We start from the raw sequence: 15,582 nt of genomic DNA on the forward strand, positions 1-15,582 counted from the left end.
ATTCAGCGGATTTATCGGCACGCTTCTGTAGCTACTTCCATGCAAAAATAAGATTTCTGCGCAGGTACATCGAATTACACAAGCAGACAATAATACAAGATAGCAGAATATCCATCCTATTCTTAGTTTTGACACATAAAATTAGAGCTATAGCCTATAATATAAAAAAATACTCGCTTATAATACATATGGCTATAACTTCACAAACCGTGTAAATATTGCTCCCAAACTGACTTCTAGGGACTTCTTGGTGCGCTGAGCGCTTGGCCTAAACCCGCGCGGGCGTGAGCTGCGCGCGGGCACTGCGGTAACGGACTTATAACTAACTTACTGACTAACTGTCTGCCACAAAAACGCTAATTTTGATACTTTTTGCGGTTGTAGTTGGTAATTCTTATATCGGTGACATTCCTATTAAAAAAATTTGCTTAAAAATGTATGGCCAAAATAACTTAACTCTTTTTTGGCATTATCAAATCACACTACTAAACAGTTTCAACTCAAAAACCTTGCCTTTTAAGATTCATTTTTTCTGATTTAATGAATATCTGATCTGGGATATAACTATACTTTATATATTCAAAACAATGATTCCTTTAAGAATTTTAATTTCTGTAGATTATACAAAATCTGATTTTCTGGAAAAAACTTTTTTTTTTTTTGAGTTATCATGGTTTTGATATAGGATTGCCTGATAATGTCAAAAAAAGGTTAAGATATTTTGGCCATTTTGTTTTTAGTTATTTAACGGGTCTTCATAAATAATTTTGAGTTTTGAAGACCAATATAGAAATCAACAACTACAAAAATATGAATTAATCATAGTGTGTCAAACTATTTACACCTGTTATGGGTTTGTGGCAAAATAAATACATATTCTCAGTTTTGGCTGTGACATAGTAAGAGTAAATCTTTCTTGCTATTTCTAGTATAGGTCCATTTCACTGAGATGGCTCGTAATGTACGCAGATTAGGGGAAGATGGCAATTGACATACAAATTACAAAATTTCAACATCACTATGAATGAATAAATGAAAATACTTTTATTGTACACCACAAAATTAGCACAGAAAAACACATCACTTTCATCCTTTCATAACCCACACTACCCCACGAGCTGTCTCAGTCAAGTTTATAGGCAGGGTTGGTTATAGTATTTTGAATTGTTTTATAATATTATTTTGTTAATAATAATATTCAATATTATAACTATTTTAAATGTTTAAAACAAGTGTTTAATCCTGATTTAAACAATTTTTTTGAACCGCTTTTCCAACCCTGTTTCAGGGACACTAACCTCAGTTTATATTGAGCATTTTTTTTAAACAATATATATTTATAAGATTTATTGTTGCTGAAGACTATCTCATTGAATAATAATCATTTGATGATTTAGACAGCTTCTGATAACTTCACCCACAAAAACAGTGCTCATGACATTACAATGTTACAAGCCTGCCAATCCACTCTTGGCCAGGGTGATAGATGGCCAATCCCTTAAGAGACCCATTCTCAGTAGTGGGCCGGCGCAGTGATGAAATGACCAAGTGACGAAGTGAAGTTAGCAGAAACTGTAAAATCCACCCTACAGTCTGTTCAGTTATTTTACCTCAAACATCTTTCACCGTATGCTGACATTCCATTGACTACCTGATAGTTCTCATTCCCTGGACAGGACTTCATATGTAGTTGTTAAGTAATCATTCAAGATGGTTAATGCAGCAGTATGTCAGTTATTGATTTCGTTTTCGCCCCATTCCTCACCTATTCAGAAAACAACATAATTGTCAATTCGACTGTTTCATTTCCCGTTCATCGTCATCATTAGCCAATAATTGTTGGGCAACTACTGAGCACGGGTCTCCTCTCAGAGCAAGGTTTAGGTCATAGTCAGACTTCACACACCTATGAGAACATTATGAAGGACTCTCAGGCATTCAGTGTGCCTAGTGGGAGATTTTTAACCTATTCGATCGCGTAAAAGTTAACTGCGTTTTGTATGGAATTGAAACAGCGCCATCTAGTGACAAGAAGATGGCGCTGTTTCAATTCCATACAAAACGCAGTTAACTTTTACGCGATCAAATAGGTTAAAAATCTCCCACTAGGCACACAGGTTTCCTCACAACATTTTCCTTCACTGTTAAACCAAGTGCCAATATATAGAGCTAAAATAACTCTGAACAGACTGTAATAGTATTTGAACAGTGTAATGTCTATTCATTTCAAAATCTGTGAATGCAGATTTCTAAACTATATATCACAGCCAAAACTCAAAATATGTTGAGTTTCAAAAAATGGAAACAGTTAACGCTTAATACTAAGTAAAAATGTTTTTAAAGCTTGTTGACATGAACTTAATTTGTACATTACAATACTTTTGGCTTATATTTTGTGTAAAGAGTTAGCCTGGCTGTCCAACATGGAAATGCAGCCAGTATTCTTAGCACTATTGCATGAAGGCATGATTTTAAGTTATTAGATAAGGCTAACTTTAATTTATTGTAACATTTGGAATAAAAAAATAAGAGAAATGCTTTTAATAAACCCTTTTAGCCCATCTTGTAAAACTAACAAGAGAAAACCCATTTCATACAATGAAACACAAGTCAAACTGAATTTACCTAATTTGTTTGCCATGCTATTGCATCAATACATACTTCTTGTATGTAGTATTTAAGTCTCAGTTTTGTGGAATTGTTAGTTTACCAGTGAACATTGAAATAGCCATCTAGCTACTAGCGTAAGTTCAATACCATAAAATTGGCATGAAAAAATTGCTGGACACATCAAAATAGTGCCACATTTAAACAAAATTTACTACAATACCATAAAATTGGCATATTAAAAATGGTGGGCATGTCAAAATATGGCCACATTTGAACAAACACATCATCCAAACATGGTTAACGTTCATATAACAAGCTTTAAACAACTAGTATCACAAAGACCCTGCAGGTCTGACCAACATGGACTAAATAGGTTGTGCATTACCATTACGCGACAAAGTCCAGCGGCCTGTTGAACCCACCTTTCCTGTTCATATACTGTCTGTACTTCCTTTTTAGGACTACATGGACGTCACCTTCGACGTTTCCATCAACTTTCTTACCTTTAGTGGTGTCGAAGCCGCAGAAACCCATGACTTTGAGCATCTCTTGCTCTTCGGGAGTTTTTCCCTCCAAATCGGCGGGGGTGACTATCGGTCGCTCGCTGAAGTTTTTTTTCGGTTTGGGGACGAAGGATGAGGTTGGAGTCGGCGATATGGATCGAGACCGTCGTCTTCTAGGCGACGGCGACCTCCTACGTTCGGGAGAGCGTCTTCGCCTGTCTAAGGACCGCGAGCGGGACCGAGTCCTCTGTCTCCGCCTGTCGCGGTCTCGGTCGCGGTCCCGGTCTCTGTCAGGTCTGTCGCGACGTTCTCTTCTGTCGTCACGGCGCCGCGGGCTCGGCGACCGCCCCATTTAACCTAAAAGTAGTAACACATAGTCAAATACCATAGTAATATCAATTAAACCGATACTAATTTACTTAACACGGGCCATTAAGGCGATATTTACCTCAACGTCAGGTCAACAGCTTGTAGAATTTGTAAAAACTAAAAATATATAACAGTAACACACAACCTAAACGCACGCCATTTTGTTTGAAAATGCGTTTTCTTGACATTTTTTTTTAACGGCGCAACGCTCAAATGCGTTTCGTTGCACGCATATGTGCTGTTGAGAAAATAATAAAGTTATTCGATTTTTTGTGAAGCTATAGCCGTCTTGTAAAAAATATAGCCAGTAAATCTAATCGAAATTGTTTTGATTTCATAAAAGGCCTTGTTTTCTTTTAAATCTTGAATAAAATATTTATCTTGAAGTGTCGAATGTTTAGAAGTTCCATCAAACGGAACGTAACAGGAAATGATAACGTTCCAATTTCTGCTGCAAGTTTTAAATTAATTTCAAATGTTTTATTGTTTTTGTTAATTGAGAGAAAATTCAACTTTTCCAATTAATTTGTTACTTGACATTTATTAATAACCAAATATTTATAACGTTTTATATTGTTGTATTACTGACGTAAAACGAAACGTTTTAATGTGCTGTCAGTATTTTATGATTTCCTCTTTTTATAGGTAAATTATCTTCTAAATGTTTAATCATCCATTCATCATTAATATTCTTTATCCTTCGCTAGCTTATTCCCACGATTTCAATTTGTATAATCCATCTGAACGATAGATTGTACAAATTTCAAACCCCTATTTTACCTCCTTAGGATCCTTACCTTTGTAATTTATTCTTCTCACGTTTTATAGTTTTTCTCAGTACCTGTCAAATCAGCACAATGTTGGCAAGTAACTTTGATTGGCTTTTTTATTTTATTTTACTCAGATTCAAGTTAGCCCTTGACTGCAATCTCACCTGGTGGTAAGTGATGATGCAGTCTAAGATGGAAGCGAGTTTACCTGGAAGGGCTATGGCAGTTTTCATTAAACCCGGTATGGGTTTAATGAAAACTGCCTTTAGTTTCTACACGGCATCGTGCTGGAACGCTAAATCACTTAGCGGTATTGCTTTACCAATAGGGTGGTAACTTGCCACGGCCGAAACATCCCACCAGACCAGACCAGAAATTTAGAAAATACAAAATTCTAAGCCCCTGCTGGTAACCAAACCCAAGACCTCCCCCGAATAAGATCGCAGCGCTTACCACTGCGCCAGTGATGCTTTTAAAAGTCGGGTAAATGAAAAATTACAGCTAGCAACATTTACAGCTAGCGCCATCTGATGGCTGGTAGGGGAAATTGTGCAGATTCGCAACGACAACCGACACCAGCGACGCTGCCGCTGCGGTTCTGAAACAAACTTTTTTTCGACATCGATTTACGGAAGCGGTGTGAGCAGACGGACTCTTTTTCACGAACGAAAAATAGAAATAACGCTTCCACGCGTAATGTCTGTGGTGCTAGTGCAATAAAATATAGGAAGGGACGTTAGTGCGCGCTATCCTACGGGATATTATGTTGAATGTGTGCTTAGTGTGATTTGCAGCTACACTAAAGTGAAGTGGTTTGTGCCGTGACAAAAAAATCGTCTTATCGGCCTCTTGCAGTCATTAGCCGGTATGTATTTCATGTATTCTGGCTAACTAGCCGATAATAAGATAAAAATCTTATAGGATTTCGGACCGGCGACGCCCGAAGTTGGGTGTGGTTTAGCCGACCGTACATCAAATTAGGTCGTTTTTTTTAGCTTCGACCGTTGTAATGAGTAAGTCGACGTATTTCTGGACGATTGACGCTCGGCACGGCTAAATTGACGCAATTTTCACGCTTCCTTCCGACATTTTATCTCAAAATTAGATACCGGAGTCTTTGTTCGAAATTATATAGTAGCACAGTTCGAAATGGTTGTTAGAGGTCGATTTTGCTATTTTGAAGGCTATTTGGACTATATTTTGGGCGTGACACAATTCAATTGCCCTGTTATCTACCTTTAAATGATGATGTCACCCGCCTGGGCGCGGAGATTATCCGTCCGATTGCCGGAGTACACCTCAATGTATTACGACCATTCATTATAATGTCTTCACAATTCGTCCGGTTAGTCAGTAATACCTAGTGTATAGATAGGTCTATCCACAGTGATTGATGTAGGTATAAACTGGACATAAAAACTGATTTGGTCGAGGTTAAAACTCTAAATTGTCCATCTATGTCTCAATGATACTTGCTTGGGTTTTATTTTGATGATCCTTTGCTGTGATTCATTTTATATTAACTGTGGGAATGCATTTGCTTTGTTTTGAGTTTTCTTATCAAAAGGACTGTAATTAACTGAATTGATTTGAAATAAATGTGTAATAATGTTTATGTAGTTATTTAGTATGTAAAGGACTTAAATATTTATAACATTTTATACAGAAATATGTATATATCTTTGAAAACTAGGATTGAAAAATAAAACGGTTTAAAAAAAGTGTTTTTTTTTTTTAAGTTTATACATGTTTGAAACATCTGTTTTAAAACACTGCCCTGTTTAAAAAACACACATACATCTGAAAAGTTAGAGGTACATGCCCGGGATCAAACCTTCAAAAAGAAAGTCTACATGTCAACTATAGGCCACAGACTATGCTATGCTACTTTAAGAACCTGCTTCATCAAAGCGATAACTCTATGGTGGGTGGAACCTAAAATAGTGCTGGGCCGTAAAATAAATTAAAAAAAAAAAAAAAAAAATAGTGCTGTTTCCACAGATTCAAGGGCCATAACTTTTAAAATAAATACAATTTAATCATATTATTTTAAGGCATAGATAATGGTCAGATAAATCTATATATAACTTAAAACACACATACATCTGAAAAGTTAGAGGTACATGCCCGGGATCAAACCTCCAAAAAGAAAGTCTACATGTCAACTATAGGCCACAGACTATGCTATGCTACTTTAAGAACCTGCTTCATCAAAGCTCTTTGGTGGGTGGAACCTAAAATAGTGCTGGGCCGTAAAATAAATTAAAAAAAAAAAAAATAGTGCTGTTTCCACAGATTCAAGGGCCATAACTTTTAAAATAAATACAATTTAATCATATTATTTTAAGGCATAGACAATGGTCAGATAAATCTATATATAACTTAAAGCAGGGGTCTCCAAACTTTGAAGCCTTAGGGCCATAATGATTTTGTCTGTATGTAATTATCATTATGTATCTTCTTCTTCAACTTATCACAGCAATAGTCACAACAATAAAAACTTGACTGGCCAGATTGATGGCACTAGTTTTAAGCTGTCGCGGGCCAGATTGATGGCACTGGTGGGTCGGATTTGGCCGGAGGGCCGCAGTTTGGAGACCCCTAGCTTAAAGAATAGAATAATAGGCCTAATACATTTGTATTACTATACTATTATTATAAAAGGGACTTAAATATTTTATTTAAACATAAATATTTTGACATTATTTTATCAATAATTTTTTGACATTATTTCATTAATTTTTATGTGACGATAAATTAATTGATACTGAGAAATTGGCATAAGTTTTGATTTTGACTATGATGAATTTACGAACAAAAATGAATAAATAAATTATTGTAACACAAGATAGCTATAAATGTATTAGGAAACGTATTAGATAATAAAGGCTTTTTTACTTTTACTTTACTTTTACTTTACATTTGTATGGAGAAGCATGTAAGAAATGTACACTTAATAGTGACTATTAATTAACACATTTAGATATAGTGACATCACTCTCAGATAATATTTAAATAAATCATTTAAGTTGCAACATTGCTCAGTAATTACATACATACTTACTTGCCTACATTAGTTATCAATAGATACATTATGGAAGTAATTTGATCGCTTGTTTACATGTCTGAGGCAAGTGTAAAAGAGTAAAATGACACCTCATGTCATGTTATACATATTGCAGCTATTTATGTGAAACAGGATGATGCCCAGACTTCATATGTGTGGATTTAGTTATTTTTTAAATCCTGTGAGAACTCTTTGATTTTCCAGGATAAAAAGTTTCTAATATCAATTTCCCAATGCTAGCTACCTCTGTACCAAATTTCACATAAATCGGTTAAACAGTAGTTAAGATAATTAAGTAAAATAATAGAATATTGGTGCTCACATTGTTATTTCATCGAATTCTTAGATTATTATTTAGATCGAGTATTAAGTGTTTATATTAAATTTACTTTATTAATATTAAGTAATCACTAAGCGTGCCTTAAAAACCATGGTCATGTTGTGCGACCATATAGGATTGCAATAAGGTCAAAATGTAGCAATTTAAGAATTAGTTTAAAGTTATTATTGTAATCTGTTTTGGTCGTTAATAAATAAATAAATAAACAGATGGGCTTTTAAGAATCCTGTGGGAACTCTTTGATTTTCCAGGATAAAAAGTCAGCCTATGTCCGTCCCCGGGATATAAGCTAACCCTGTATCTTTCAAAGGATCGGTTAAACTGTTGGACCGTGAAAAGGTAGCAGACAGACAGACAGACACACTTTCGCATTTGTATGGATTTGAATTTAACGTCCACAGGCTGGTGATGATGATGATGGCTGTAAAATTAGAAGTTGGCGCATGACCGCGGCTATCAAATCGAACAGATTATAAATAACACAACACAAATACCACACTATCTGTTATCTATAGGCGCGGTGATAATGCAATCGCGCGTTTGCGTAGTGACCATACACAACCTCACTTTACCCAACTACGCGAACGAACTTCTTTTTTTTTTTATTATATAGACTATTGGCTGCAATCAGACCCGCTAGCAAGTGATAATGCAGCCTAAGATGGAGCGCGCTTGCCTAGAAGTTGCCTATACAGTATACACTATTGACTTGATGATACACATATTATAAGTGGAAGGGAAAACTGATGCCAGAAGATGGTTTCTTCATGGGTAAAGCAGAAATATTGCTTAAATGCACTCTCTCTTTCTCTCTATAGGCGTATTCCTCATTACTGAGGGTGGTGACCCCTTTCCATTAATCCTATAATGGCAGAAGTTCTCTTGGGATATTAATGCGGTGGGTCCCGCATACAACTCGACTGACAGCCGAAATTAATAATAATTAATCAATCTATCTGTAATCTGTCGATAAGTTACTTAGCAATGTTGTTATTCGTCAAAAGTCTTTTTGACAAATAACAGCGTTGCTAAGTAACTTATTTATTATTTTTCAGTTTCTCATCCATCATTATTAGGTAGGTATTAGCAGTAATTGATAGACACCGTGTCTACATAAATACTTATGGAAAATACGTACTTTACAAAAGTGTAAAAAAATCCATTAAAAGTATGCTCCTGGCAAAAGCTTATTACACAATCGAAGATTATGTAAATGATAAAAAGCATGGGTTTGACTCGCTCCAGCAATGCGCGGGGCTGCAATTGCTTGTATAGTTTGGATTATTATTGTAAACTAGCTGATGCCCGCAGCTTCGCCCGCGTGGATTTAGGTTTTTAGAAATCCCGTGGGAACTTTTGAGTTCCCAGGACAAAAGTACTCTATCCGTACCGCGCGACAAAGTCTTTACTTGGTAAATATACCTTCAATATCAATTTAGTTATAACCGACGACAGTTTCTAAATCCCATCCACTTTGGTGATCAGATTCCCTGCAGCATCAGGATTGAGGAGTTGGAATCTAAATTTTTTATAGGGCAATGTCGCAAAGTTCCTCTATCGATTAAAAAAGAAATGACGCAAATCGGTTCAGAAATCTCGGAGATTTCGGTGTACATAGGTAGAAAAACACAACTCCCTTTTTGAAAGTCGGTTAAAAAAGTAGCCTATGTTACTCCCTGATCAATTCTCTACTTGTCTGTGAAAATCCCGTCAAAATCGGTTTAGCCGTTCCCAAGATTAGCCTTTTCAAACAGACAGACAGACAGACAGACAGACAAAAATTTTAAAAACGTGTGATTCAGTTATAGTATCGTTCAAATAACCATATGACCTTAATATGCGGTAGTTATTTCGAAATTACAGACAGACACTCCAATTTTATTTATTAGTATAGATACTAATAAATAAGTTACTTAGTTACTAAGTTTTTATTAGTATTAATAAATAAGTTACTTAGCAAGTATTAGTAATTTAATTAGTGTAATTGGACTGAAATGTCCGTTCTAATTAAATAATTAATTAAATTAAAAAATAATAATAATTTTGGCCATAAGAGAACAAGATTTCGACTCTTAGGTTAAATTTTTAGTTATTATCAGATGTTAGTAATAATAACCGGGACCGACGACGGCTCAACGTGATCAGCTCCGAGGCACGGAGGAAACGAAAAGGCCAAATTCGGACCTCTGATGAAGTCGGTCACCCATCCAGTTACCGACTTGGGTCAAAATTGTTTAACAATCACAATCAATTGATATGCCTTGTTACAACTAGACCACATTTCCCACTACTAGGGAGGGTTAAAACTCACACAACTGAAAAGTAAAGTTAGGAGACTCATAGGCAAAGAATGTCCTTTGCTGGCGAAACTTAAAAATCTCCTCGATCACCTAAGGTCGCCGGCTTATCGCTGTTTTATCACACTAATATTATAAAGGTGAAAGTTTCTGTGTATGTGTGTTATGTTTGTTACCCCTTTATGCTAAAACTACTAGACGGATCTGGCTGAAATTTGGAATGGAGCTAGATAATATAAAAAGCGACTTCGACCGCGCTGACTACACAAATTTCAAACCCCTATTTTACCCCCTTAGGGGTTGAATTTTCAAAAATCCTTTCTGTATATGTCTACATCATAATAGCTATCTGCATGCCAATTTTTAGCCCGAACCGTCCAGTAGTTTGAGTTTGAGCTGTCCATTGATAGATCAGTCAGTCAGTCACTCAGTTTTTCCTTGTATATAGATTTAGATTACGATTCTGCTGGTGTGCGTCGCTCCTTAGCCGTACAGTCAGCAGATTTATAAGCCGTTTAACTAGATTATATTGGACGGAATCAGAACCGATATTAAAATGCCGTAAGCTACACACATATCATACTAATGCAATTAATGTATCACCTGGGAATTGAACCTTGGACTCGTCCTCGTATGTCTCGTTTCAAGGCAGTCTGTGAAGACTTAACTAGCAATGTGGACTACACAAATTTCAAACCCTATTTTACCCCCTAAGGGATTGAATTTCGAGAAATCCTTTCTTAATGGATGTTACATCACAATAGCTATCTGCTTGCCAAACAGCCCGACCTGTCCAGTAATTTGGGCTGTGCGTTGATAGAACAGTCAGTCAGTCAGTCAGCTTTTCCTTTTTATATATAACTAGCTGACGCCCGCGACTTCGTCCGCGTGGATTTAGGTTTTTCGAAATCTCGTGGAAAATCTTTGGTTTTCCGGGATAAAAAGTAGCCTATGTGATAATCCAGGATATTATCTATCTCCATTCCGAATTTCAGTCAAATCCGTCCAGTAGTTTTTGCGTGAAGGAGTAACAAACATACACACACACACACACACACACACACACACACATACAATCTTTCGCCTTTATAATATTAGTGTGATATAATGATCTAACTCTAATCTTACTACCTTTTTGTATCTCTAGAAAAAAAATGGATATTAGGATCACTCTGTTATCTGTCTGTCTGTCTGTCTGTGTGTGTGTCTGTCTGTTTGTCTATCAAGACCTGTCAAGGGAATCAAAATCTATAGGGTACTTTCTGTTGATCTACAGTCATAAACAGCAATGTCTCATATCACAAGTAAAGGGAAAAATCTGAAAACCGCTTTGTGGTTGGTTACATTACAATAAAAAAGTATTATTAATTGGTATTATGGTACGGAACTCTTCGTGTGCGAGTCTGATTCGCACTTGACCAGTTTAATACATATTTATTATTGAAGATCTAATTGATAGTCAGTCTGTCAATATCCATGAACTATGAGTGGGTTCAAAAAATCAAAACCATTAAAAAACAGGCCCGAAATTATACGCCTTGCGCCGCGCCTTAACGCAAGTAAAAAACCTAACAAAAACACACACAAAAAGATTGTGGCAGTTGGGTTGGTGTGATAGCTTTTGTATTAAACCACAAACTTCATATATTTAACACTCTAGCTTTTGCCTATGACTTCGCCTGCGTGAATATAGCTTTTTAAATATCACACTAATATTATTAAGGCGAAAGTTTGTGTATGTGTGTGTGTGTGTGTGTATGTTTGTTACTCCTTCACGCAAAAACTACTGGACGGATTGGGCTAGAATGGAGATAGATTATACCCTGGATTAGCACATAGGCTACTTTTTATCCCGGAAAATCAAAGAGTTCCCACGGGATTTTGAAAAACCTAAATCCACGCGGGCGAAGTTGCGAGCACCAGCTAGTAGCTTCTAAATCTATGAAATCTAATTTAAAAGAAAAGCTGGCTGATTGATCTGTCAACATACAGCTCAAAGTACTGAACGGATTGGGCTGAAATTGGGTATGCAGATAATTAATTATTACTACGTAGATATTAGCTAAAAAAGGATTTTTCAAAATTAAACCCCGAAGGGGGTAAAATAGGGCTTTGAAATTTGTGTAGTCCGCACGGGCGAAGTTGCGGGCATAGGCTAGTCTAATATAATAGGAAAAAGCTCTATTATTGAGTGATCTATAAGTTAATCCCTATTTTATAAAAGCTGGAAGTTTCTCTGCGCATTGTCACAGACTCTTTCTCTAATAGTTAACTATCGGAGAAGGTCCATAGCAAGTTAAAGCTGTTCTATATAAAACCCCAGGTATTGAAGGAATGATTTTATCAACCGCACTGGCCAACCTCTGCCTGAACAGGTATAATACTAAAAAAGTATTTTGATTGAGCATATTTTGCCCATTATTAGTGCATATTTGCATGCATATTTTGGAATTTTGGTAGTCCATATATTCCAAACTCTAATGATAACAAGTGTAAATTAAAAATTTAAAACACCCCCGACAAGTGAAGGTTACAGTAACTAGAAAAGAGCTGATAACTTTCCAACGGCTGAACCGATTTTCTTGAATTTATAGCTAAGAACACTCTCGATCAAGCTAACAACAAAAAAACTAAGTTAAAATCGGTTCGTTAGTTTAGGAGCTACGATGCCACAGACAGATACACAGATACACACGTCAAACTTATAACACCCCTCGTCTTGGGTCGGGGGTTAAAAAGAAGATAGTGATAATAGTAACTTTTGCTGATTCATTCATCTTGAAATAACCAAGTAAGTTACGTAATCTACATGGCTACCATTTTTTCTATTTTTCTTCACAAAACAACATTTCTTATCAGTTATCAGTATCGCCAAACATTATGTTACTGCCAAAGCAACTTATACCCTGCAATATCTATATACTAATAAATAAAATTGGAGTGTCTGTCTGCAATTTCGAAATAACTACCTCATATTAAGCTCATATGGTTATTAGAACGATACCAACACTGAATAACACGTTTTTAAAATTTTTGTCTGTCTGTCTGTCTGTCTGTCTGTCTGTCTGTTTGAAAAGGCTAATCTCCGGAACGGCTGAACCGATTTTGACGGGATTTTCACAGACAAGTTGAGGATTGACCAGGGCGTAACATAGGCTACTTTTTTAACCGACTTTCAAAAAGGGAGTTGTGTTTTTCTACCTATGTACACCGAAATCTCCGAGATTACTGAACCGATTTGTGTCATTTCTTTTTTAATCGATAGAGGAACTTTGCGACATTGTTTCATAAAAAATTTGGAGTCCAACTCCTCAATCCTGATGCTGCAGGGGATCTGACCAATCCACGCGGGCGAAGCTGCGGGCATCAGCTAGTAATAAATAAAATTGGAGTGTCTGTCTGTAATTTCAAAATAACTACCTCATATTTAGCTCATATGGTTATTAGAACGATACCAACACTGAATAACACGTTTTTAAATTTTTGTCCTTCTGTCTGTCTGTCTGTCTGTCTGTTTGAAAAGGCTAATCTCCGGAACGGCTGAACCGATTTTGACGGGATTTTCACAGACAAGTTGAGGATTGACCAGGGCGTAACATAGGCTACTTTTTTAACCGATTTTCAAAAAGGGAGTTGTGTTTTTCTACCTATGTACACCGAAATCTCCGAGATTTCTGAACCGACTTGCGTAATTTTTTTTTTAATCGATAGAGAAACTTTGCGACATTGTTTCATAAAGGAGTCCAACTCCTCAATCCTGATGCTGCAGGGGATCTCACCAATCCACGCGGGCGAAGCTGCGGGCATCAGCTAGTCAATACTAAATTCAATTCTAGAATTCTATTTCTTTAACTCCAAAGTACAAAATTCCTTGTGAATCTGAAATACCCTGCAATATCAATGCCAAATTCAATACTACCCTCTATTCCTATACTATGAAAGTACATAATCCTTTGTAGATGTGTAGTAACTTATAAGATAAGGAATAGATAGTGCATTGGGTAGTAGATAAAGCTATCTGTGAACTTATCGGCTTGATTGGTTTGCTTGAATGTTGTGCTGTGAGTGACTCGTCTTATGGCTTGTTAAGAGGGGTCTCTCCGTCACTCGCTTCATACAAACGTAGTTCCAATTTCATTTGAATATTAAGCAACCAAAGTCCATGAAATTTTGCAGACATATTCTAGAAACTAATATCTATGTTTGTGGTTTTCTAGATTTCTGTTAAAATATTCAATTTCAAAGTTACGCGGTCTTAAAAATTTACATACAAATCTTTGAGCCCCTGTAATTTTAAAACTACATATTTTTAGAAAAATCTAAAACACCACAGACACAGATATTAGTTTCTAGAATATGTCTGCAAAATTTCATGGACTTTGGTTGCTTAATATTCAAATGAAATTGGAACTACGATTGTATGAAGCGAGTGACGGAGAGAGCCCTGTTAAGATCATCACGATCAACCCATTCCCGGCACACTACTGAGTACGGGTCTCTTCTCAGAGTGAGAACGGTTTAGAACATAGTCTGCCACGCTGGCCCAATGCGGATTGGCAGACTTCACACGCCTTTGAGAACATGGAGAACTCTCAGGCATGCAGGTTTCCTCACGATGTTTTCCTTCACCGTTAAAGCAAGTGATATTTTATTGCTTAAAATGCTGTCAAGATAATTGTTGACTATTTCTTTCTTCTACTTTTATTACTCCTACTTCGACGGTCCTATTTTTATTGTCGATTTTTTATAAACACTTACCATAAAGAGATGTATCTATGAAAATTATATATTATAGTATAGTATATTTGAGCTTTTGGTTAAAATCGGCCCAGTGCGAGTCGCACTCGCGCACCGAGGGTTCCGTACTCGGATATTTTTGAGGACTTTTTGCACACTAAATCAAAAACGATTGTGCATAAAAATAAATAAAAATGTGTTTTAGAATGTACAGGTAAAGCCCTTTCACATGATACCTCACCCACATGATTCTAGGTCAACGGGAAGTACCCTATAGATTTTCTTGACAGACACGACAGACGGACATACACAACGAAGAATAGAATAGAATAGAATAGAATAGAATAGATTTTTATTCAAATAAACTTTTACAAGTGCTTTTGAATCGTCAAATAATTTACCACCACCATAGAAGTGATCCTATAAGGGTTCCGTTTTTCCTTTTGAGGTACGGAACCGTGTAAGTAAATAAAAATATCGGCCAACCGATATTCTAGACTGCAGCATAATCGGCGAACCGGTTTGGGAGGTAGGAGCGCAAAAAGGGACCCACTTAGACGTTTGTCCGTCGCGTTGCGTAAACCAACACGACTTATGGTCTCCACGATTGGGACTTGCGGAACCGGGTTGTCTGCTTGTCGAGCTGCTGTCACACCGCAAGCTATGTTATAGCTTCTTCATCATCAGCATGTGGACGTCCACTGTTGGACATAGGCCTTCCCCAAAGAGGGCCACCACACCTGATCCTAAGCCTTCCTCATCCAACCACTTCAAATTCAAAATATTTTTATTCAAATAAAAGGCTGAGGATCGTGTGTAGTGGCGTTCTATAGGGAAGGCATTTATCCAACAGTGGATGCAGCTCGCTCCAGCAATGCGCGGGACTTCA

General features: G+C 36.6%; 2 protein-coding genes and 1 long non-coding RNA gene across 8 annotated transcripts in view; 2 read left to right on the forward strand and 1 right to left on the reverse strand.

Moving 5' to 3' along the window:
• The first annotated feature begins 1,892 nt into the window (after positions 1-1,892).
• On the forward strand, positions 1,893-2,283 carry LOC123878535. Its single transcript, XR_006798839.1, has 2 exons — positions 1,893-1,941; positions 2,118-2,283. It is a non-coding gene; the product is annotated as an uncharacterized LOC123878535 (long non-coding RNA).
• Positions 2,129-3,665, reverse strand: LOC123878528 (U4/U6.U5 small nuclear ribonucleoprotein 27 kDa protein). The gene is made up of 2 exons (XM_045925747.1): positions 3,562-3,665; positions 2,129-3,470 (listed from the first exon to the last, which is right to left on the reverse strand). Exon 2 carries the CDS (start codon positions 3,463-3,465, stop codon positions 2,998-3,000), a length of 468 nt encoding a protein of 155 aa, XP_045781703.1. The 5' UTR covers positions 3,466-3,470; positions 3,562-3,665; the 3' UTR covers positions 2,129-2,997.
• A 1,128-nt stretch (positions 3,666-4,793) lies between these two features.
• LOC123878508 (protein hu-li tai shao) overlaps positions 4,794-15,582 on the forward strand; it is a 105,174-nt gene continuing 94,385 nt past the window's right edge. For all 6 annotated transcript variants that reach the window (XM_045925712.1, XM_045925715.1, XM_045925716.1 and 3 more), the window contains exon 1: positions 4,794-5,117. The gene's annotated coding sequence lies outside the window, so the exon portion shown is untranslated. The remainder of the gene's footprint in view (positions 5,118-15,582) is intronic.

This window comes from Maniola jurtina, chromosome 26 (genome assembly GCF_905333055.1).
Source record: "Maniola jurtina chromosome 26, ilManJurt1.1, whole genome shotgun sequence".
NCBI lineage: Eukaryota > Metazoa > Arthropoda > Insecta > Lepidoptera > Nymphalidae > Maniola > Maniola jurtina.